Source organism: Dermochelys coriacea, chromosome 2, assembly GCF_009764565.3.
Source record: "Dermochelys coriacea isolate rDerCor1 chromosome 2, rDerCor1.pri.v4, whole genome shotgun sequence".
Classification (NCBI taxonomy): domain Eukaryota; kingdom Metazoa; phylum Chordata; order Testudines; family Dermochelyidae; genus Dermochelys; species Dermochelys coriacea.
In genome coordinates this window covers 70453565-70479682 of record NC_050069.1, presented here as the reverse complement: position 1 = coordinate 70479682, position 26118 = coordinate 70453565, and the positions used below count along the sequence as shown (strand labels likewise).

Sequence of the window (26118 nt, the reverse complement as noted above, 5' to 3'; positions counted from 1 at the left end):
TAGATGGACCTTTGGTCTGACCCAGTAAGGCCCCATTCTTATGTTCTATTCTACTCTATTTTGCTAAAAATAACCCTTGCTAGAATAAATTCATACTAGCACAGACCTATCATGTAATACTCCTTTCAGAACTCCAGACCAAGTACTTGTGCTTTGTCTCCTAACCTACATGTATGGAAACATACATGTCTGCCTTTTATTCTGTCATTTCATTTTACAATCCTGAATCCTAAAACCAGAACTGCATGACAATAGCAGATTTTTGACATTAGCTCAGAGGTCTGAAGTTTAGGAATATCAAACCTGAATAGAAGTTTAAATGTTTCAGTTGCTCAAATGATTTCAGGAAATCTGTTTCCCAACCTGTTGGTTATAGCACATTTCTTTAATATGTTAGTCCAAACTTCATAGGCCAACTCTGGGATTTCAAATAATTCCTTTCACTTAAGGAAGTCAATTAGCTTGAAAGTTGTTGGGTTTTTTTTGTCAATGCAGCTAATGTTTTTGTTGCTCTGAATCAGCAGGGGGAGGTGTGCCAATAACTATTTGAGGTTGTCCTGTAAATTCAATTAGCGATTGAAAATCATTGCTGCAGAAATATTTCATGTTGGAAGCCAAATACTCTCTTTTAAATGAATATTATTTTAAGTAAAATACATGTCCACTTTAATGGGGAAACAATTTAAAGGAGTCTTTTCTCCCCTCTAAAATGTGCTTTTAGAATTTGAGTGCAAATATCTAATTTCATAATTTTAATCATAAAGCTTTTTCTAAGAATACGGTCTTTTAAACAGCATCAAGAGTGTAGAGAGAGAATGGTTTTGGCAGTGAATGCCTGCTGCTAATGAAGGTTGAGGAAGGGAAAACTGTAGTATGTACTGCTATAATTGAAGGCCAATAATTACCATCCCTAAGAAAGAAAGGAAAAAAAGCTCCTCTAATAACATGAAGCAACAAATAAGACAGTTATTACCATAGCACTCAGTAGCAAATAGCTCAAAATTTGGATCCTGAACTATCTTGAAGTGGTGAAGGTGTAAATGTGTTTGGATACAGGGTTTTGGTTTGTTCCATTATAGAAGCAGGAACCAGCTACAGAATTTGGATCTGGATCCACCAGTTTCAACAAACTGATATCTTAGAATCTATGAAAACACATGCTTTTCCCCACCAAAGTTCAGAGGGATTTAGATTCAGGAATTTGGTTTCAGCCCATTTCCATTTATAATGGAAAGGTGCTATAACAGACCCATGTCCCTTTCCAAAAACCTAGTCTGACTGCTCATTTTTCAGAATGTTTTCATTCTGCAGTTCAGAAGGCAGTTTTCCATGGAATTTATCCATGGACAAAAATCAGAACCAGTGATGTTTAGTAAGGTAAGAAGGAAAATTTAATTCATGTGTTTGCTCATGCCAAAAATAAGACATATTTTGAGAACTCTTAGCAGATCAAAATAATAGATATTGGCAATTACAGCAGAGATACCAAGGAATGAGTGAGCATAAAGATTCTCTCTAAAGATGGTCTTTTTAGTTCCAGGTGGAGGCATGTTGGTAAAGTAATAAAATTAGAAATGTAAAATGAAGAAAAAAGTCTCTCAAGTATTGGGCACTGCAGAACTGGAGGAACTGAATTGTATCATGGTTGTTGCTACTGCTTCTTCCCTAGGTGACACTGCAACATGTAAAGAGCAGGAGGACTCTGAACTTTCCAGCAAAAAAGTGGTTGTCAAGAAGCCATGGAGATGGAGATATTATATGTGAACTCCCAGTAGAGGAAGCAGGAAAACCCATTTATCCAAGTACGTGTATACTTCAGAAGTACACACTTAAGTGTACTGGATTCAGGTTAGCTGAGTTATGTTCCACAAGCAGTATATTCATAAAGGTATTGTTAGTAATCTCAAAAAACACTTAAATTTAGTTCTTGAAAATATAATCTCTGCAAATGTGTGCAAGCAAGATTTGTGGTAGTGTCTTCATTATGACTAAGGTTGAACACATATGAATTGTGATCTCTCTGTATGAATAACTAACTTGTGTTTTCCTTTCTCGGTTTTGCAAGTTGTGAGATACCACATTTATGTTTACACTGGCCATTTGGAGCAAGCTGAAACAGACTGTCCAATCTACCTATGTATCTATGGAAAGAGAGGCGACTCTGGTCTAAGACTTCTGAATAAATCTGATATGCCAGTAAAATTTCAGAGAGGAATGGTAAGTTTGAGCAAGGAAGTTTGCATATTCACAGAGACATGTTTAAAATAGCCTTTATACATGCTTAAAATTGGTTTTGAGGGGAACTAATCAAAATATTGGACACAGATACACTTCACTTTATTTAGCTACTCTTTTATTAAAGATTTTCATAGATATAATACTGTACATTTGATGCTTGCCATTTCTGGGAGATAATAATACAAGTGAGGAAAAAACAGGACCTAGTAAACCAGAAATGAATAATGGAACAAGAGTAAAAATAGGAAGTGGGGGGGGGGAGAGGGAACATTAGGAAGAATAAAAGAATAGAAAAAGAAAGGGAAAAAAAGCAAGATGACGAGAAAAGCCACAAGGGAAAATACAGACATTTTCAGTCAAAACATAAAAGATCAAAACTGGACACAAATGAGTGCACAAAAATTGTTTCATGGCTTCAAATCTCAGTAGGAACATTTCCTGTCTATTCTAACACATGGCAGTTTTGTAAAGCATTTTGATACTGATTAATGCAATCCAGGTGTAAATGAAACTATCTAATTTGTCTTTCATGTACCTAAGAGCCTCACCATAAGTAAAATACACAAGCTGCATTCTGCAGCATGGTTTGGTGGACTGAGCAAGGGACCGAATTTCAGAAATTACTGAGTTCTAATTCTGGTCCTGTCACTGCGGATACATCTACATTGCAATAAAACACCACTGGCTGGCCCATGTCGGCTGACTCAGACTTGTGAGGCTCAGATTGCAAGGCTATAAAATTGTAATGTAGCTGTTCGATCTCGTGTAAGCCCAGAATCAGGACTCCAGCCTGAGCCCAAATGACTATGCTGTAATTTTATAGCCTCGCATCCCTAGCAAGCAGACATGGACCAGCTGCAGGTGTTTTATTGTAGTGTTGACATACACTGATTTTCTGAGTATTCTTGGTAAGTCACTTGGCCTCCACTGTGTCTCAGTTTCTCCTTCTATAAAATGGGTGAAATTTAATGCTTACTAACCTAACAGGTTGTATTGACATATTTGAGGAATACTTATAAAATGCAAAGCATATATAAATGCTAAATTATTCAGCACAGTAGAACATCCCAGATACACTGAGAAACTGCAGGTAGTCTGTGCCAATTTAACAACATAGAATATAAATCTGCCCCATTAGTAATGCATTAGTTATAAAGTACTGCACAAAGGAGTTGAAATTCAAGACATAAAGAGATCTTTTCTGGATAGGCTGATGAGAGTGTCCTGTATTATATAATTTATACAAAAAGGCTAAGATTGAGGAGATTCTGTTCTTCACCTCATTTGTTACAGAAGCTGGAAGGTGTGTAGTGAATGAGGCAAGGGACTGCAGGAAGAGAAAGTAGCATCTGCTGGTTCAGGCAGTTGAATACTGCCCTGGAGAACTGGATTCCTGCCCTTGCCACAGAGTTCCTAATGTGATGCTGGGCAAGGCACTTAAACCAAACTTTCACAGGTGGCCACTGTGTTCCTCATTTTCTGGGTACTAACTTGAGATGCTTGAGCTCTGATTTACTAACTTGCTGAGCACTCATAGCTGGAACTGAGGTTAATGGGAGCTGTGCTCTGAACATGTAAAGTGCTATGAAATACTGAGTACTCTAAAAGATCCAACCCCACACTTCTCAAATTGAGCACCCAAAATTAGAAGACAATTTTGGCTTTAATCTCTGTTCTTCAACTTCATCATGAAATAGGGATAATAATACCACTTCCCCTCACCTCAGCAGAGTACTGAGAACACCAGTTCATTGACTGCAGCACAGAAAAACCAATGAGGAAATGAACAATTCTATATTCAGTGCAAGGTTTGGTTGTTGTGCAGTAAATAAAGCGGGGGTGGGGGGACCCACACAGAATGAGGAGGATAAAAATAAATATTGGAGAGTTACCCATTCAGTGAGCTCTGTCCATCCTGTTCACTGAATGAAGCAGGTGGTCCTATGGAAAATATAGTATGTGATCATATAATTAAAGAATGTCTCATAATGCCTATGCACAAGGAGGCTGAACTACGGTTACATGGCCACCCCTAATTCTGGCATTTCCTATCTTTTGAGTGCTTGACTTTACAACCTTAACATGCTTTTAGCATTGTTGTTTTTTTTATATCTCTGCGTGTGTGTAATAAATTTATACTTTTCACCTCTTCCCTTTGAATTTTTCTGTTAAACATGATTCAGACTAGGAGTACTTGTGGCACCTTAGAGACTAAGGTGCCACAAGTACTCCTTTTCTTTTTGCGAATACAGACTAACACGGCTGCTACTCTGAAACAAATGATTCAGACTGTTAAACTTAGAGAGAGAGAGTTTGCACAAGAGAACTGTGTGCTCTTCATGAGGTCAAAACTTGGCCAACCTGAATCTTTCACCTGATCAGCTGCATGCCTCCATTAAAGCAATTTTCATCAAACTTTTGTAAAAGTCTAAATGGATAAGCAGAACAAAGTGGCATGCCAGATTTCAGCTTTTTCAGCATAATGGCATTTAAATGGAGGGGGGGAACCCCCCATGAAGCAAAATTACTCAGAAAATAGTGTTACGGTATTGTAAAGTAATCACCCCAAACACTGCTCAAGCATTATTGTAAGGTGTACTGGATCAGTACTGAAGAATTTTGTACTACTTTTGGGGAAGGACCATAAAGCTAATTTACATGAGGTTTTTGCCATTATAATTACATTCAGATTTTTAGCTTTGGATAACCGTTGTCCACTTATTACCTGATCCAAAATCCATCGAGCCAATGGAAAGACACTGATTAACTTTGATGGGCTTGAATCTGCCCCTTTGGGAACAATCTGACTCCCATTATATCCAATTGGAATCTTTTCCTGGGCTGTAATGAGAGTTGGATCAATGTCCTTAAAATACTGAGCAGCTTTTCTTACTGCTGTTATGAAGTGTTGTCTGAACTGTTGTCTTCTAGGTGGATATGTTTGAAATGGAAGCTGTATCTCTTGGAAAACTGCAGAAGGTGCTATTGCACTGCGAGGCCAGTAACAAGGCGCAGTACTGGTACTGTGAGAAAGTAATCATCAGAAAAGCTGGGAAGAACTCTGAATATATTTTCAACTGTGAGAGGTTGTATATATACTACAGCCCTTTTGTTTTTAAACTAGCTTTGTTTTCACAAATATCATATAATCCTTTAAGGCTACATACCTTTTGGATGATACCTATGTGAAACATTTAGCCAATAGATGTGCTCAGTTTGGTTTTCCAGGACCAGGCAGATAAACTCATATTACTTATCACTCCAGGATTGATTGCTTAATTTAGTGATTACTAGGTAGTGTGTGCCAAAGTAACTCCGTACTTCATTATGTTATATGATTGGATTGTGTAAGTGTCCCTGTGTCACATGTGGAGCAATGCTCTAAGATGGTGGGGGAGAATTTCCCATGCAAGAATCAAAAATAAATCATACAAACAGGTTTTTAAATTAAAGCCTAATTCTCCATGGGAAATCCCGAGAAGCGGAATCCAGGAGTAGCATTTGTTCTTGCCGAAGAGATGGCTGAGATGCCAAAAAGGGGAAAGTTTTCTGGTGGTTACCTAATTTAAGCTATTAAATCAGTGTAACCCCCTACCCTCCCTCAGCAAGCAGGGGTTACACCTGCATAGCTAAAGTCACCTGAGAAATACCACATCATCCAGCCTTTTTACATTTAACAAAAAGAAGAGCTGTGGAAACCAAAAACCTGCTCAAGCACATACGATAATTCTTGCACTGCAAACTCTCATACATGTTAATAACTTTATGTGAGTAGACCCATTGAAATTAATGGATTGATAGGAGGCAATGTAACCCAGTGGACAGGTCTCTGGATTGGGGATCAGGAGATCTAGTTTGTATTTCCAGATCTGTTGTTGATTTGGTGTAAACTTGGGCAACTTGCTGAAACTCTCTGAGCCTCAGTTCACTATCTTTAAAATAGGAATAAAAATGTTCACTTGCCTTTGTAAAATGTTTTGAGATTAAGGCAACCCTATAAATTATTATAATTACTTTTATTAATACTGATGAGAATAGGGATTTCTCATGTGAATAAGGGATGCAGGTTTGGTCACATACTAGTTGGTGTTTCATCAATATCTTATATCTGTTTGTGAAAAGATACAAACAAGTCTCTGACATTAATCAGACAGAAGGCTCTATAGAGAAATGAGGCCAGCTACCTACCTCAAGCAAGAAAGATCAGCTCAGTATCATATCCATCCTTCAGTCACATGGCTCAGACATCATACATGACAGGGCACTTCAGCGTATTCATTCTGTGATAATTAGCACGAAGGAGGCTGGTCAGCAGAAAACATTCAGCAGCAGAGGCTCTAAAGGTGAAAAGGAAAGAGAAGTTGTATAATTTCTGCCTTTTGCGACTGCTATAAAAAGAACATTGCTACTGACGAGAGTTTAAAATAGGGCAGCAGGACCACCAAGGGATGGCTTCTTTATTATCCAAAGAAGCTGCAACACAATGCTCTTCTCAAGGAAAGAAAATGCTGTGTTCCTCACATATGCTTCTGATATGCTTTATCTTCACAGCCTCATGGCTTTATTTTCATTTTATACTGGAAGACTTGATTTTTTTTTTCTGGTTTGTAATATAGGATATCAGATTCCTTAATTCTCTCAGTTAATCTGGGAAATGTCGACATTTTTTCTGATTTAATAGAATCCTGACTTTTAATTCTGCACAGGCAAAATCCAGCCATTTTCATGGATTTCGATTAAAATATTATTTCTGTCTTGGGGTTTTAAAATTATACATCAACATGTTTTCAGCATCTAGGATTACACAATATATCTGTATAACCTGCTTTTAACAGGAGAGCAGCATAAATAAGCCAACAGCTCAGTGTGTGCTGTAGCACTGCAAACTAGAAGGTCAGTTAGTTAATATATTAAGGTTCTTAGGATCTGGTGCTATGAAATGCTAAGTGCTTCTTTCAAGGTTAATTGAAGGTGCTCAGCACCTCCTGGGATTGGGCCTTTTAGTGAGCTGGTGGGAAGGTACCAAGGTACCTGTCCTCTGGCCCTGATTCTTGGAACTATGCGTGTGCTTGATGTTAAGCACATGCCAAGTGCTTTGCTGATCTGGGCCAGGAAACTCAGAACCATATAGGATCAAGCCTCAGCAGCCTCTCTACAGCAGTCCATAACTACTGATTAATGAAGTGGCTCTCATGTTGAGATTGCAATAGCTTTACTATGTGGAAGGAAAAAGTTCCTCTAAGGATAATCCAGAAAAGAGAGGAAATAAGAATGTGAAAAGCAATGTGTAAATGGATCAGTGTTTAATGCTCTCTGTTTTTAGTCAGCAAGGCATAAAACACATCTTTAGAAAATCGTTATATTCTCCCCTTTTAAATCAAAGCTCCTGTTTTCTGAAAATAAAGAGCTGGATATTTATCAGGGGGTTAACTGACCTTTTTCCTCAGATGTCACTGTTAATCATTTCTAGTTATCTCAGCATCTATTCCTGTTGTTGCAGACCTTGCTCCTTTTCTTTGTCAGTTTCATGCTAGTCTTTTGTGTGAAACTGACATGTGGTGCTTAGAAACAGATAGAATGAGACACCCAGATGCAGCTCTAATTTTCTGGCAGGTAGAAAAGATTTGAGAAATTGAACATTTTCTCTTGTGCCTTCAGCTGAATCATTTTTGTTTCCTATGAGGCAAAGATTGTTTTGCACACACCAAGCACACGTATACCACCTGATCGGTAGCAGAACTATGACAGATCTGCTGTCAGAATGTGGGAGGAGGGGAACCCCTGCAGGGAGTGCAGACATCCCGTATATCTCACAGCTGAGCATCAGAAGGGCTTCCTCTACCCTGACACATAAGAGAGATTTGACATGATTTGGGAGGGGTATGCACCTGCATCTTTGTGGATATCACTACTAAATCTCACCTCCCAGCATTTGAGGGTACAGTTGTAACACCTACAACCTGCTGGTAGCCGGGATCAAACCTGGGATCTCTGGGGCTCAATGCATGAGCCTCTTTAGCATGAGCTAGAAGACACCAGTCTCTTAGCCAAAACTCTAGCAGGGTTAATCAGCCTCTAGCTCAGGGGTGGGCAACCTGTGGCTCTTCAGAAGTTAATATGCAGTTCCTTGTATAGGCACCGACTCCGGGGCTGGAGCTACAGGTGCCAACTTTCCAATGTGCTGGGGGGTGCTCACTGCTCAACCCCTGGCTCTGTGGGGGGAGGCGCTGGGAGCTGGGAGGGAGCTCATGGGGGGCTGTTGACGTATTACTGTGGCTCTTTATCAATGTACATTGGTAAATTCTGGCTCCTTCTCAGGCTCAGATTGGCCACCCCTGCTCTAGCTGGTCTAGCTGCCTCTAGAGGGAGACAGAGTGCCACACAAAGCAGGCATGGGTTACACAGTGGCAGTGGTGACTGCAGCTCTGAGGCTGGAACAGTGGAGGAACACAGGCGAGTGGAGGAAGGTTCCACCCCACTTGACCTCTCTGGAACCACCCTGCACAATCGCAGATTAATTGGGTTTGGCACAGGCATCCAGATTTGACCCCATTCCGCTAAATTCATCCCCAGTGTAATTCCATGGAAGTTAGGGTCACATTAGAGGTTAATTGAGCTCACTAAACTGAAACTATGTAAACAAACCAGTAGCCTGCTGTACAGTCGATCTACATAGAAACAAATGTTCATTTTTGCTGAGCAGGAAGTAAACAAAAGTTGGCAATGTGGGTCCCAAAGTTTAGGATTTCAAAAGCGCTCTTGGTTCAGTCTTTTCCTATTGAAAAGATTGGGCCAAATTCTGCCTTCAGTTACATCTGTGCAACCCAGTGCATTCCTCTGGGATTGCAGGAGTAAAAAAGGCAGAATCTGGCCCTCTGTCTTCATCTTTAAAGCTCAGCTTTGGACTTCTTATTCATCTATTGCAGGATTTTCCTAACTTTTCATAGCATTCCTCCCCAAAGTATTGAACAATGCTTTGGGCCTGGTTCTTCTCTGTCACACCCATGCAAATCAAGAGTAGTTCCATGGAAATCTTAGTGCCTGATTCTCATGTACTCAAAGAAGTGTAAAGGGACATTGTGACATTTTGGGGACCACCGGACCAGTAAGGACCACTGTCACTGCCTGCCCTGTACTTAGATGCCTTGATGCTGTTCCGCTTACCCAAGATCTCACCCTGGCTCTCACTAGACAAAGTTATTCCTTGCAGGGTGACACCAATGCTCTTTCAGTCCCAGGCCTTCCCAAATCGATCCTTCCCAAGTTCTTAATTACCAGACACTTGGACAAATTCCCTCTGGTTCCTCACCCATCAAGGCATGAGCTCAGCCCCACCCCCCCAGGCACCAGTTTACTTTGGGGCACACACTCCACACAGTTTGCACATGAGAGACCTATTTGCGGTAAAAATAAAAAAAAGGCTTAAGTAATAGAAAAGCCATATATTCAAAGGTGAAATAGTAAGGGAGAACAAACATATACAAGTGACACAGAAAAGAAACATAAAGATGCAACCCTTTTCTAATACAAGTTATCTATTGCCTTTGAACAGTTTCCCAGCCTACCCCTAGCTGTAATAGAATCCAGTGTTTCATGGACAGCACTTGCCAAGTGACTCAGAAAACCTTGGAAAAAGCCTTTTACAAGCAGGCTTGTGTCTACTTTTTTTTTTCTCAGTCCATGATGACTCGTGTTTATTCAGAGTGAAGAAATCCCCTCTTACCTGAGAGCCAGGATGTCTCCACGAATTAACATTAACTCCATTGTCTTTTCCTGGCTAGACAGTGGGTTGTTGCTTGGAGCTAGTGGCATATAAATCCCTGTCTTGGAAGGTGTCCTCTGGGCTGTGATGTGTAGTTGAAATTGTAGGTATGGTTATGAGCACAGTTTTCTATATGCATAAATACATAGATTCATAACCACAGTCTATATACATATCTCAGAATGACGACCAAGTTCGGAACATTCCAGGCTTGCATGAAAGGCCTTACTCAGTATGCTTATAGTACAATAATACAGTCTACAATCAGTTGGTTCAACTGCTCATTTGGGGGGTCTAAACCTTCGGCTCTCCCCTTGGGCTGTCTGGACCCTGACTGTTACAGCCATAAATGCAAATGAGAAACAGACCCAGTGCTGTGCACCAGGGTAAAATGGTGGTATATGAGAGTAGACTAATGGCCCTTTGTCATCCCCTGATTAGGGATAAATAAACTGAGCTAATTCCAGCTCATTTTCTCCAACTTCTAATATGCACCAACTATCTCTGTGGATACTCCCATCCTGGGGTGTCATGTCATGGGGCTTTCCATAGGTTGGCTTCTTCTTCAAACGGAACAAATACTGTATGCACTTCTGGTCCAGGGACTGAGAGTTTACCTTTAAGTAAAAATAACCATCTCTTTGAGGGGTAACAAAGCTAGAGTTATGGGGTAGGCAGTCCTTATACAAACTCTTTAAAATAAGACGCCTTTGATTTTGATTCAGCTGTTGTGGGTGAAGCTGGCTCTTATTTTTTCCACACCAGTTCTCTGCTATCTTGAATGTTGTCTTTAGGCCTCAATCCTGCAAAGGTACAGTAAATGTCAGCAAGGGCTCTTAAACCTGTACAGTCCCTTTGTAGGATCGAGGCCTGAATTTGTACTATGTATCAAACTATAAGGCACCTGCTCAAGAGACAATGCCCCTGCTACTACACATGTTCAACATTCAAAATAATCCTCCGATCATTCAGTTACATGCAATGAAGAACAAATTGATTCCAATCTTCTTTCTTATTTGCTTGCTTATGCTCAGGTGGCTTCCATTTATGTCCCAGGGAATAATTCACTCAGAAATTGAGCTCTATCTTGAAGGTAAGGGTTATTGTTACACTATGGAGATGAAATAAATAATTTGTATGGTTTGCTTAGAATCTTCGTGCTGAATTTATACTTACAATTTAACCTTAACCCTACTGCAGCTTCCCCAGTTCCATTTCCCAGGCAAGTTTTTATATATGTGTGTGTTTATATATTATATTATATTTATTAGGAGGTGAGAGAGGGATGATTTGCTTATGCAGGAGCCCAAGGGTTAATATCATGCTATCTTTCCCTCCACCTTTTCTTAATGTAACCAGCCAGGTCTATTATTAACTGCACTTCATATTTTATTTTTGGCAGAACTGCAAATAAATCGTCAGCTGAAAATGCAAGATGAAGCAAATGGTAAATCCTGCTGCTGCTTTCTGTATTCTAATCAAGAGTGTCTCTGTTTCAGAACTACCTGCCTTGCACATTTTTTGCCTATTTATTTGCTTTTAAAATTTTAATTACAATACACAATTTGACTAAGCCATGAACTCTTCATTTTGATTTAAATGATAAATCACTTCTACGGTGCTATTTGCAAATTCTTTTCCTTATTCTGTCATTTTTCATGCCAATAATTTTGAGGTATTTCACTGGTTATCTGGGCATTTATAATTTTCCTAGTAATTAATGATGATCCATCTTAATTTTACTTTCTTTAGTTAATCTTTCCATCATGGCTCTGTGGCTTTTGTCACCCAAGGCCATGTATAATTAGCTCTTTCCATTAGTTCTCCATTTTCCAATTCTACCTGCAATTTCTTGTTTATCCAGATTGACTTTTCTGTCTTGATACAATTACGTTACATATATCTGAATAACACACAACTTTTCCCCCCGGCTGTAAGGAATACTTTATGCTGTAGCTTGAGCAACAATTTAGAAGATGTCAGGAGAAAGTTTTAAAATGTGTTCGTAATTCACAGTAGCAATCAAGATATCCACTGAGACCCAACTACCTCTTTTCAAGTGGTGTCCCTAAGGCAAATCGTTAATTATAAAATTTGTATCTATTATACAAATTATATTCAAATCCACATTTTACTTGTATAAATTTTATTTTGAATAACAACTACTTTTGCCTTAATCCTTTTATTGCCTTTCTCAGAAATAATATTTTCTATGCAGTTACCAGGCTCTGTACTGGGATTTCCTCGTTAATACTGCCATAGTTCCACCAAACCAGTTCCTAGCCTTTAGTCAATTTTAGAAGGAACTCTGTCTAGTCCTTCCTGTGTCCACAGAACTGGACACTACATTGTATCAATTCAGCCAAGTGTGTCTGACTGTGCAATAAAATCACTGCATATAGAAATGGCCACTTACATCTAGAAAAATGATGGGGAGTGGGGCTCTAAGCTCATGATGCATTCAGTTCACTTATTTTCAGTGGACATCACAGGCTTGGGTCTGCAAAGAGCACTCTGAGTTTAGCATTTTGATCCTGATCCAGAACCAGAATGAAGCACCATCTTGCTGACTGGTAGAGCTGGTTGATAAAAATCTGAGTACCTTTTTTTTTCTGTTGAAACTGAACTGTTTTGTGGATACCTATTGGCTTTGATGAAAATATCCTCAGTTCTAGGCTATATGAGAAACGAGCCAATCCTAGAATGCCACTAGTCCAATGGTTAGAGTACTTACCTGGGGCTTGGAAGGCCCAGGTTTAAGTTCCTGATTCAGAGCAGGGACTTGAACCTCGACTCCAACATCCCAAGTTAGACTGGGCTACAGAGTCAGTCTCTCTCTGTTCTACTGGATGCTCAATTATTTATACACAATGGAACAGCTCCAACAAGAAATATTAAGAAAGAAATTGACTGATTTTATAGACCATCCCAGTGGTTAGGGCACTTAGTTCCAGGTGGGGATTAGAAATTCTTGAGATCCTTATCCCATATATACACGTCACTGTATCATTCTTCTTGTCTGTCTTTATTACTGTCTTCTCCACTGCCACACACTCCTTTTACTTCTGCATCTCTTCTTATACCAAACAACAAATCACATTTCAAAACTTTTAGGAGTTCAGTGCAAGCAAGATGGGTGCAAACCAAGACTGCCAGCATGCCTCCGGGAAAATTCACACCTGGTTGAGATTAGGATTTGGACTTCAGTGATGGCCCCATACTGCATAACGGTCCAAATTTAAACCTGAATCCAAATATCCCTATCTTTCGAGAGTTTCAGCTCAGGAGGCACAGCTGAACTTCACTGCTTGGGCCCATTTCTACTTGTAAAGGGTTCCTTTAGGGATGTCTCCCCTGCGTTTTCCAAAGCTAGGCAGAATGTCCAGACTTGAGAGCACTAATAATGATACTCCAGGACTGCATTGTCTGCCTTAAGGACACAAATTGAGGATCATAACTACCCCTCATCCCCTCCCACCCCCCAAACTCCCAAACCCAAGCACAACACTCCCACACCACTTAAGTAGATTTTAGGAGAAAGTTCTTACTAACATCATACTAACATGATGAACAGTCTTTAGAATGTAGGAGGAAAGACTTTTGGGACACTATAATTGAGGCAACATAGAAATCTAGGCAAAAAATATTTTTTTAGCACATTTAAAATTTAGCACTGCAGTGTCTTTACACTGAATTTTGGAACTCAGAATTTGAACTGAGGTACAACATGCTATATTTTATATCTTGACAATAATATTCTTTATTTGTCATGTTATCTGTTAAGTGATGAGACTCCATTCTTTGCCAGCCAAATGACTCCAAAGTAACCTAGGCTTTCTGAAAAGTAAAATCTTAAATTGTTGGGAAATAGAAAAGGAGGATTTTCATTTTTAAAAATAGTCTTATACACCCAGTGTTGGAGTCGGTAGTCCTTCAGAATCCCCCTTTTCACCTCTTTAATTCTTCTACCTTCAGTATTTTTGGGGTAATCTTTCCTCCAGTGGAGATGAATGTATTTCCTGCTGTCTGTAAATGTGGTTCCTTTTCTGGGAAAGTGGGTCTCTAGAAACTGACATGAGGGGGGAAATTTTCAAAGTCACGAAGGGGAGTTAGATTTCAGAGTAGCAGCCGTGTTAGTCTGTATTCGCAAAAAGAAAAGGAGTACTTGTGGCACCTTAGAGACTAACAAATTTATTAGAGCATAAGCTTTCGTGAGCTACAGCTCACTTCATCGGATGGTTAGTTAGCTGCCCAACTCCCATTGCCTTTCAATGGGAAATGGGTCTTTAGCTTCCCCCGTATGTTTGAAAATCTCCCATGAAACTTCCACACAGAAACTTGCTATATCATTTTCAGTGGGAACCCGGCATGGAAAACAGGAGATCACACTGCCTATGCCAACTCCTCCCTGAGGAAGCAGTAGAACCATGGCCCAAGAAAAAGCATTTCTGATTCCTGAGTCTTGACTCATATGGCAATTAACAAACCCAAGGCTTTTTATTAATAAAACTGCAGTATATACTGCGGCATTTATCTACAGCAAGTCTGTGGGCTAGGATTTTATTTTGTTTTTTTCCAAACTGTTTTGCTTTCTCCAAAATGAATTAAAGTCACTAGGTGGAACCTGTTGCACACACAGGGAAAAAACTACAATAAAAGAAATGGCAGAGAGCTCATGATTCCTGCTTCTCAGATGTAGAAGCACAATTTCTTTTTGTGAACTGATCTTCTTAATGAGATTTGTATTAAGCCGATTGCAGATATTTATGTAACATGTATGCAGTGTATTGCAGAAGAAATGGCATTAAAGTATACAGAGATCAGGGATGCCTTATATCAGTGGTTCGCAAACTTTTGTGGACCTTTCCTTTGACACAGAGATACACTCACAAATGATTTCAATCCCACACTTTTCCTCTGGCAACTAGAGTGCTTAGTTACATGACACACTAATATTTGGGCAGGGATAAGGAGACAAGATGAGGTTAATTTTGAATTAATTCAAATATTTGTAAAGGTTTTGAAATGTTCTGATACTTTTTCTTCCTATGGAATTTATGGGCAGCAGCCAGGAGGATTGTGACCCAAATCCTGCAGGAAAGGATCTCCCTGCATCCATCACAGATGCTTCAGGTGGGAAATTGCCAGAAATCTCAAGAGAGCAGCCAGTTCTCATGAGATTTCCAGCCTAACTTTGAAGACTTGAGGAGCTGCCAAGATAAGCTTCTGAGCTGTTGGTTCCTTATCCAAGCTGAACCTGAATTTCCAACATTATTTTGCAATTCAGCCAGCATGTCTCTGAATACCATTGCTTCTCAGGTGCACAATAGTTACAGTCCCCTGGACTTGGTCATGCATGATTTGCAGTAGGCAGCTCCCCAGTCACATAAGAGTTACTTTGATAAAAGTGTTTCCATTTTATTTTTACTCTGCAGAAGGAGACTGGAAGATTACTGTAGTCACTGGGGGCTTCCAAACAGCTGGCACGACAGCAACAGTGTCATTTTATGCTTATGGAGAAAACAAGTCTTCTGGTCCTATTATTCTGGGATCTGGGAAGCACCAGCTGTTTAATCCCAACAGCGCAGACACATTCAAGGTACTGTTTTATATAAACGTTGGAGAATTTACTTACAAGACATATTTAAAAGGGGTTTACTCAACAGCGGATAATATTAATAAAGAGGACTCAAGCAATATGTACATAGACTGGTTTGGTTTGGTTTTGCTGAATTGTTCATGGATGCTGCATGAAAATTCCCTGGCAGAATGGTAGCATTGTATATTTATGGGGATAGTCAAGTCAGCATATGCAGGGAAAAGCACATCAAGCAGAAGATTCTTGGGACTTGCTTCCTGTGGCTCTAGGAACTTAGCTTCCTGTGGGTAAAATTCTAATTTTAAATTGGCAGAGTTCATTGCAAGGCAGAAAATCATTTCCTTTTCTTGGATGTCATATTAGTAAGGTAGGGCTAGATTATGGCTTGTGCTGCACAGGCTTTAAGGGGACTAAGAGTTGCTCTCCCCACCTTATACCCGGTACTCCTACATGAGCTACCTGGACCTTGGGTCCAGGGGCACAGAAGTAAGCACCTGTATGCCTTCTTAGTCTCTCCTTGGAGTTGGTGATCAGGGAGGAGTGGGGAATGGGCAGAGCTTAGTGCCAAGCCCCCAGGTGAGCCAGAGTGGTGTGTGTGCTAATTTGTTGCTGGTAAAAACCAGCAGGCATTGACTACAGCCCAGGAGCAATGAGGAAGGAAGGGAAGGAATTGTGACTCTGAGGGTGTCTCAGGGACACAATGCTTCCACAGGGTCTCTCTTTGGGGTGGTGCAGTTACACAGGAGCCCATATCAGGGCTGTGCCTAACATCACCTAGTCCACAGTATGTTACTTAGGTCAACGTAGGATAAAGCACAGGAAGCAGATGATGGAGAATCACTACCAGTCGCATGGCAATAGGAGATGGTTTCTTTGTGAATTATATCTTGTGCTTTCCAGTTTGAAGTGCAAAATTAACTAATGCAGATTCTCCCAGTGGAGGGTTGCACACAGCGCCTGCTCCTCCTCTCACTTACACTGATGTAAATCAGTAATTACACCACTGAAGTCAGTGCAGTAACAGTGATGTAAAACTGGTGTCAGTGAGGTCAGAATCAGGCCTTGAGTGAACATTGTGCATGATATTCATGTCTGTCTGAAGGCAAAATTTAACCCTTCATGTACCCATCACTCAGGACAAGTGAACAGGTTCAGTTAAATTAAAATATCATCTTGAATATTTACCCATCCTTTAAATTAAACCTTTCTGAAGTTGTGTAAGTTTGGTTAATGCCATTTGCTAACAGCTTGTTACCTGCCTACTCAGTCTGTTGGAGGGTAGTGACCAGCTCATTAACCTATTTTCCTCCTCCTTGTAAGGAATGCAGTGCTGCTCCCTCTAGGTGGATCTCCTGTTCAGGGCTCATCCTGTTCCTCCATGCAGTGCAGGAAGACCTGGTACCTGGACCACTAGGCCTGCTGGTCTGTTCTCAGCAGAACCAGCTTCCCAGTTAAACAAAGGGTATAAAAATTATGCCCATTTTAGGATCCAAGTGGTGTACAGGGAGGTTTGTTTCAGAGTAGCAGCCGTGTTAGTCTGTATCCGCAAAAAGAAAAGGAGGACTTGTGGCACCTTAGAGACTAACAAATTTATTTGAGCATAAGCTTTCATGAGCTACAGCTCACTTCATTGGATGCATGCAGTCTGAATGCATCTGACGAAGTGAGCTGTAGCTCACGAAAGCTTATGCTCAAATAAATTTGTTAGTCTCTACGGAAGTTTGTGTAAGTGAGAAATCAGGCCTTTTAAACTTTAGTGACCCTTGGGGAAGCTTCTGCCTGACGTACAACCCAGAATTCACCCAAACCAGCAAAACTTGCAGACTGGCCAGATCCATCCCACCTTCTCATGAGAACCGCTCTTCTCAAGTTCAGCTGCTACTGACAAAAAATGGTGATGATAATCAGAGAGCAGATAAATGTAAGCAGCATCCCTTTCCCTAAACTGATTTCTTTCTTAATCTTTTTTCTAATATTAAATGATGGATTTAATAAACTCATTGATTTATTTTTAATAATCTTCAAGACAGAAAACCATTCTCTCCAAAAATGTGTTAGTATTTTTCAGTATTGCAAGGCATCCACCTATCATACTGTATTCTAATAACATTCTATAATAATTTAGTATCAGTTGTTAATAGCACAAAAAGCTGTGGAGTTGTTGGAAAGTAGGATGTTACCTACTGCTATTTTTTACATATCAGTTGTTTCATCCATTAAATATCTTTGGGGGAATCCTGGCCCTACTGTAGTCAATGACAAAACTCCTGTTGATTTCTGTGGGGCCAGGATTTGATCCCTTATTTAGAATCTACTATATGTGGTCTCTGAAGGCCATTTAGCTTGCATCTGAACTTATATAGCATTAATATCTGTTTTGGGGTTGTGGTGGGGCTTTTGTTTTTGTTTTTTGTTTTTATAAACCGTGTTACTGATTTTTACAGAAAACCATAAGAATGTATCATTAAACTTAATGAAAAAAACACAATACACACATGTCCTGCTGAAGGACAATAAAATATCATCTGTTTTCTAATGTCCCTTAGTCACAGTTGCTGCAACAAGGTGTGGCAGGGAAATTGGCCACAAGTCCCTCAAAAAGAGAATGAGATGAAATAAAAAAGCTGAGCCAGACTCCGAAATAGAAAAGAACAATCCTCACAATAATCAAGATTATAATTATAAGATCACAGATAGTTCATATACACTAGTGCAGTTTGTGGAGTATCTGAACATTCTCTCTAAAGCCAACACAGCAAGTATTCAAGACCATCAAAAAAAGCAAACGGGGGGAAAAACGGGGACTGAAGTCCAAAGGTAACTAAAATCAAAATATTTTCTGAGAAATCTGTAACCAAGACTTTATTGAATTATACGAGGCCTAATTACATGGGTTTTACACAGTGGGCCAGCTCCAATTATTTCTGATTTACACTGGTGTAAGTGAGTAGAACAGTTCATGAATATTTTTAAGATTTTGAGTTTTTGACCTAATTCAAGATGGGAGGAAATTTTGAACTCTCGAAAATATTCATGGGATGGGGAAAATATTTCCTGCCCAGCTCTGTAAGTGAGATCAAAATCAGGTTGTGGGTGTGTATTTCACTTTACAGGTGTAAAGTATGGCAAGGATCTTTCCCTAAGATATTAACAATTTAATTGCAGCAGAAGAAATTTAATGGAGATAGTTTATTGTCTTGTGATGGGGAACATCCTTGTTTCTGGCTGGAATCTAAGGTTCTGGGCTCACAAAATAGCTGTTTGCTGGCTGCACCACATTGGAGGTAACTGACTAGTGCTTTTCTTTCCAAGCATAGACCGATGGGAAGATTTACTGTTGCAATATCTGCCCTACCTGGTATGCTTATTCTACAAGAATAGGTTTTCCCTGAGTGATTCTGATAATTTCCCCATGGGCTGAAAGAGGCTATACTACTTCTTGGGGATGGTTTTCTGCCTTTCGCATTATTCATGCATGATTTTCAGTGAATGATTATTCTGTGGAGAATCACATTTTTCTCTAATAAAGAATGTTGCTTTGCCAAGGGCTTACAGCTTGTTTCAAAATTTTAATCTGGTTTCCCCTGTTCACTTTTGCTGCCTCCACAGTATCCAAACTGTTTTCCAAAATACTGATCTTGGCAATGTCTTGAGCAACTAAACTTTTATTGTATTGTAAATTATATTTAAGAGTTAGCCCTATGATACATGATGACGCTTCCTCATATTCTGCTTGAAAAAATCCTCTGTGTGTAATTTCTTCTAGTGTTTGGTTATGGCACACTATCCCCTTCCCCCTTCCAAAGAGAAATGGCCAGAGGAATGTTAGCTATTACCTTTGTTACAAGTTAGCTATACTCTCCCACGCTTTATTAGTTCACTGTGGAATGAGCACACAGACTTAGAGACAGATTCTTCCACCCTTAGCAACGTTGACTTCAGTGGGGCAGCACTGTTTTACACCAGCTGAGATTCTAGTCCAAGAGGTCTGCTCGCGGAGTAAGGTACCCCTAAATGTTACTAACCGTGGCAGAATTTGGCTCCTGCTTACTAAGGCCTCTTCTGTCAGAATATTAGATGGCAAGTTCTTTGGGGCAGCATTAGCCTTTATGGTGCTGGGCACATCATTAAAATAATAATTAAGAAAAAGATTAATATGAATAAGAATGCATGAACTTTGGTGACTTAAAATCTGTGGCTTCGTATTTCACAATTAGGGACTCTGTTATAACAAGCCCAGCTGAATCCCCTTATCACAAAACCTCAAAATTTGGTGGGGGAGAACTGAGAAATCTGGATCAAATCCTGATCTGAATTTTGTGGCATGGGCCCCCTCTCTATCTGACAGCACTGCATCTCTCTCTATTTGCAGTAGTTAGAGTCCTTTGATTTTCTCTGAAGAGCCTGTTTGAAACACTGTCACAGTTCATTGTGGCAAAGTGCCTGATTTTAGAAATAGGCACAAATCTGTTGTGGGGCCTTTCCCAATACTTGCAAAGACTCTTGATCATAAAACTTAATGAATATATTGTTAGTGTGACAGTATTGTAGCAAAGTATTAAAATTTGTCTTTTCCCTTTCAATTATTAGTGATTTATTGGTAAATGATATTATTCTTTCCATAAAGTGCACTTTATATTTTATTGCACTGCACACTGAATTTATAGTGCTATGTTTATTTGTTAATTTTTCATTTTGGTTGCATTCTGTTTAAGTAACTGTTTATTCCTATGGGGATGATTCAAAAGAGAAAAGACTCAATCAGCTATTAGTAGATCAGATCTAAGGATATGTCTGCATTAGGAAAAAGGATTAGAAATAGCAGTGAAAACATGGCACGTTGGCTTTTAACTAAGGTTAGCAGCTTGAGTTAATCCTCTGGTTCTCTAACCAGCTAGCTGAGTATTCCTCCAGAATGGGGCAACCCCAATAATGATATCAATCCAATAGACCAGCTCTATGCCACACACATCCAAGCACTCAGGGTCAGCAGATAGGACATGACTTGAGCAGTTCTGTGCTCCGGCTATCCCTGGTTGCCAAAATAACATTTTAGGTCCCAGGACAGTTGGATACAACTTAGGGCACCCCTGAGGCTCTAGCAAGTCTAGCCAGCTAAACTATATCCCCAGCCAAGATCAGGGAATGTAAAGGTGGCATAAAGCTACCTCCTTTAGTTCATAGCTTCATAAATTCCAAGGCTGGAAGGGGTGATTGTGATCATCTAGTCTGACCACCTGTATAACACAGGCCATAGAACTTCCCTAAAAAAATGCCTAAAGCAGATCTTTTAGAAAAACATCCAGTCTTGATTTAAAAATGGCCAGTGATGGAGAATCCACCACAACCCTTGGTAAATTGTTCTGATGGTTAATTACCCCCCTGTTAAAAATTATGCCTTATTTACCTAAATGTGTCTAGCCTCTATTTCCAGCCATTGGATCGTGTTATACTGTTCTCTACTAGACTGAAGAGCCCATTTTCAAATATTTGTTCCCCAAGTAGATTCTTAGTGACTGTAGTCAAGTCACTCCCTAACTTTCTCTTTGTTAAGATAAATAGATGGAACTTCTTGAGTCTCTCACTATTATGCTTCGTTTCTAATCCTCTAATCATCCTTCTAGTTCTGCTCTGAACCATCTCCAATTTATCAACATCCTTCTTGAATTTTGGGCACCAGAACTGGACACAGTTTTCCAGCTGCAGTGACACCACTGCCAAATACAGAGGTAAAATAACCTCTTTCCTTCTACTCGAGATTCTCCTGTGTTTCATTAGCCCTTTTGGCCAGAGTGTCACACTGGGAGCTCATGTGTAGCTGTTTATCCACCATGATCCCCAACTCTTTTTCAGAGTCACTTCTTCCCAGGATAGAGTATCCCATATTGCAAATATAGCCTACGTTCTTTGTTCCTAATGTATACATTTACATTTAGCCATATTAAATGCATCTTGTTTGCCTGCGCCCAGCTTACCAAGTGATCCGGATTGCTTTGTATCAGTGACCTCTCTTCATTATTTATCACTCCCTCTGATTTTTGAGTCATCCACAGACCTTATCACTGATGATTTTATATTTTATTCCAGGTCATTGATAAAAATGTTAACAAGCCAGGGGCCAAAAATTGATCCTTGTGGGACCCCACTAGAAACATACCTGCTCAATGGTGTTTCCCCATTTACAATGACATTTTGAGACAGTTAGCCAGCTTTTAATCCATTTGGTGTGTGCCATGTTAATTTTATATTGTTTGAGTTTTTTAATGAAAAGTTCCAAGTTAAATGTCTTATAGAAGTCTAAGTATAATACATCAACACTATTAACTTTATAGCCAAACTTGAAATCTAATTTAAAAAAACATATCAAGTTAGTTTGACAGGATCTATTTTCCATAAAACCATGATGATTGGCATTAATTATATTACCTTCCTTTAATTCTTTATTAACTGAATCCCATATCAGCTGCTCCATTATCTTGCCCAGGATTGATGATATTGATGATGATATCACACTCACAGGTCTATAACTACCAGGTCATTCCATTTACCCTTTTTAAATATTGGCACAACATTAGCTTTCTTCCATTCTTCTGGAACTTCCCCAGTGTTCCAAGACTTAATAAAAAACAACATGAATAGTCCAGTGAGCTCCTCAGATAGCTTTTTTACAACTCAAGGATGTCCCGATTTAAAAATGTCTGTCTTTAGTATCTTCCATTTAACATCTTCCTGAGATGCTAGTGGAATGGAAATATATATGATATGATTATATCATCTGTTCTTTTTCTAAACATAGAACAGAAATATTTAATTAATTTTTCTATTTTTTCTATATTATTATGGATAATTCTATCCTTTTATCTAATAATGGACCAATACCATTGTTAGGTTTCTTTTTGTTCCTAATATACTTAAAACCTCCTCCTTATTGTTCTGAACTCTGCTGGCCTTAGATTTCTCCTTGCTTCCCTTATCAATTTTCTACAATTCCAAACTTCTGATTTATATTCATTACAATCTAATTCCTTTTCCTTCCATTTGTTATATATTATTATTTATATTTTTTATAGCTGCCTTCACTTCCCCTCTACACAATTTTTAAAAATCAATATGGCCTTCTTTCTAGATTGTAGGATAGTGGCTTTTGGGGCATCTAGGAAAGTGTTCTTAAATAATTGCCAATTATCATTTACATTTTTCTGATGAAATTCTTGCTCCCAGCTGATTTGGCTCCTAATTGTTTTCAGCTTTATGAAATTGACCTTTTTACAGCACCAACTGTATATATAACTGGGCTGGACTTTCTACTGTTTGCACATTATAAATGTGATCAAGCCATGATCACTCATACTTAAGCTACCATCTTAGTTCTGTGATCTGTTCCTCTTTATGTGTAAAGACAAGCTCTAATAAAGAATTCTCCCATGTTGGATGCAACATTTTTTGATAGGAAATTATCATCTATAATATTTTTAGAAATTCCAAGGATGTTTTAGTACTAGCAGCATGATACCTTCAGCATATGACACTCATATTGAAGTGCCCCATGATCACACCGCTTTTTTTCCCCTACACATTATAGATAGGTGCATAAAAAGCCGGTCGTTCTGTTCCCTAGTGTCATTTGGTGGTTTGTAGCAGACACCAACTAATACCCCATGCAACAGGGTAGCTGACCCATTCAATGAAACTGGATTCAGCTCTCCTGTTCCAGTCCAGGAGCTCCCAGTTGGGCCAATTAAGAGGGCAGAGCAGTACCTAGGGGTTATAAGAGACCTGGTGAGAAAGAGACGTAAGGAGTCAAAGCAGATTGAGTAAGACAGGAGAAGGGCAGGAGAAGAGAGCTTCCAGAGATGGAAGGTTTTTCCTGGGAGAGGTCTGAAGGCAAGAGGAGCAGCAGAGGGTGATGCTTGCTGGCTCTAAGCTGGAGAGCAGGAGTCAAGGACCAGAGAGGGCTGAAAGAAGGAGGAGCAGCAGAGGGACTTAACCACTGGTGCCTCCTTACATGGAGTTACTGGGGACCCAAGAGGGAAACTGAGGCAAATGGCCATTTGCAGGGCTGCCCTGAGACCACAAGGGGGCACCTGGGAGAAGACCATTTGCTTACATCCCAACTTGTGCTTTATTTGTTAGGACATTGATCTGTCAGCATTCAAGATAATCTTCCAAGTTTCAGTCACTTGGAAATAAATAATGCCATTTTTGACATGGAGTGCCACTCCTCATCCCCTTTTGCCTGCTCAGTCTTTCCTAAATAAAATAGTAGAATCATAGAATATTAGGGTTGGAAGAGACCTCAGGAGATCATCTAGTCCAATCCCCTGCTCAATGCAGGACCAACACCCAGTAAATCATCCCATCCAGGGGTTTGTCAAGCCGGGCCTTAAAAACCGCTAAGGATCGAGATTCCAGCATCTCCCTAGGTAACGCATTCCAGTGTTTCACCACCCTCCTAGTGAAATAGTGTTTCCTAATATCCAACCTAGACCTCCCCAACTGCAACTTGAGATCATTACTCTTTGTTCACTAATCTGCCACCACTGAGAACAGCCGGGCTCCATCCTCTTTGCAATCCCACTTCAGGTAGTTGAAGGCTGCTATCAAATCTCCCCTCACTCTTCTCTTCTGTAGACTAAAATAACCCCAGTTCCTTCAGCCTCTCCTCATAAGTCATCAGCCCCAGCCTCCTAATCATTTTCTTTGCCCTCTGCTGAACTCTCTCCAATTTGTCCACATCCCTTCTGTAGTGAGGGGACCAAAACTGGATGCAATACTGCAGCTGTGGCCTCACCAGTGCCGAGTAGAGGGGAATAATAGATGTAACCACTGATTTTAACATTCCAGTTATGCAAATCATTCCCCCGGGTTCCATAATACCAACTAGATCGAATTTGTGCTTATAAATGAGCAATTCTATTTCTTCTTGTTTGTTACCCTGGCTCCTAACACTGGTGTATAGGCAATTAAAGAATTTCTTCTTTTCATGTCCTTTGGTTGCTTGATTAATTTTGCTCTCAACATCTTGATTTAGTTTTAAATGAGTTGAGTCCTGAACCAAGCATAGTTTAATCAGTTCCAAGAATCAGACCCACAGAGAGAACAGCATTAAAAAGACCTCATCTAAACCTCTCCTATGAGGTCTCTGGGGAAAAAGAAAAATTAATTTATCCTCAATACATGAGGTGATTGAATATAGGTCAACCTCCAGCATGAAACACTGTCATGCTTCAGTTTCTCCTGTAGAATAGTTCCCTGACTGGGGTTTCAGCCTTCTCTTGCAAATGCTTGATTTCAAGTTTCGCTCCTCAGCCAGACCTCTGTGACAACTAAACAATCTTCTTCCTGCCTCTTGCTGGATCACAGCTCTTTCCCCAGGCTCAGTGGTTGTTTCAGGCCCTCCCCATCCCCCGACAGTTCTTTTCCAATCCTCTCCAGGCTGCCTGACTCTGTGATCCCCTTTTCAAGGCCTGGTCAGTCCTTTTCCCATCTATGCAGAGTTTCAGGTGGCCTTGAAGGGGAACCAAGGCCTTCCCTGTCCTCTGGCTGCCAGCCCAGAGACCCAAAGGATGCAATAGTTGTCTTCAGCTTTTGTATCACTTTTTCCTAGCTGGCTTTCTATTCTATTCTATTCTATTCTATTCTATTCTATTCTTATACCTCTCTGTCACTGTAGTATCTGAGTGCCTTACAGTAGTGTGTTAAGTGACATTACTAACATCTGTCATGTGTGGTTTGTTCTCTCTTTCATTCTCTTCCTGGGAAAGAATTGCATGTGCAGTGTTTTGGTTTGGTAGGATTGTTTCTTTAAATGTGAATGCTGCTCTGTTTTATATTAGAGAAGGCAAGATTGAAGGAGTGTACCTTGTACCTCGAATGGAAGGTGGTGAGGTTTTTTGAGGGGCCTTAGTTCTCATGGGAGTTCATTCAACAGTCTTGGACCAGCACCTGAGAAAGCTCATAGGCAGAAGGGAACATTGTGATCATCTAGTCTGACCTCCTGCACATTGCAGGCCATGGATCTTCACCCACCCACTGCTGTAATAGATACATAACCTCTGGCTGAGTTACTGAAGTCATCAAATCATGATTTAAAGACTTCAAGTTACAGAGAATTTGCCATTTACACTAGTTTAAATCTGCAAGTGACCCATGCCTTATGCTGCAGAGGAAGGCAAAAAAAAAAAAAAAAAACAACCAACCCCAAAGTCTCTGCCAGTCTGACCTGGGGGAAAATTCCTTCCTGATGCCAAATATGATGATCAGTTAAACCCTGAGCATATGGGCAAGACCTACCAGCCAGACACCTGGGAAAGAATTCTCTGTAATAACTTGGAGCCCTCCCCATCTAGTGTCCCATCACCAGCCTTTGGAGGTATTGCTGCTAGCAGTTGCAGATCAGCTACATACCGTTGTAGGCAGTCACATCATACCATCCCCTCCATAAACTTATCAAGCTCAGTCTTGAAACCAGTTTTTTGCCCCCACTGCTCTCCTTGTAAAGCTGTTCCAGAACTTCACT

At 40.0% G+C, this 26118-nt stretch overlaps 1 protein-coding gene across 1 annotated transcript in view; it reads left to right on the top strand.

Annotated features, from left to right (window-relative positions):
• RP1 (RP1 axonemal microtubule associated) overlaps window positions 1-26118 on the top strand; it is a 264400-nt gene that overhangs the window by 77240 nt on the left and 161042 nt on the right. Inside the window, exons 19-24 of the mRNA XM_043507860.1 lie at window positions 1670-1802; window positions 2066-2217; window positions 5170-5324; window positions 11035-11093; window positions 11403-11447; window positions 15436-15599. Of these exons, the coding sequence (XP_043363795.1) occupies window positions 1670-1802; window positions 2066-2217; window positions 5170-5324; window positions 11035-11093; window positions 11403-11447; window positions 15436-15599 (708 nt within the window). The remainder of the gene's footprint in view (window positions 1-1669; window positions 1803-2065; window positions 2218-5169; window positions 5325-11034; window positions 11094-11402; window positions 11448-15435; window positions 15600-26118) is intronic.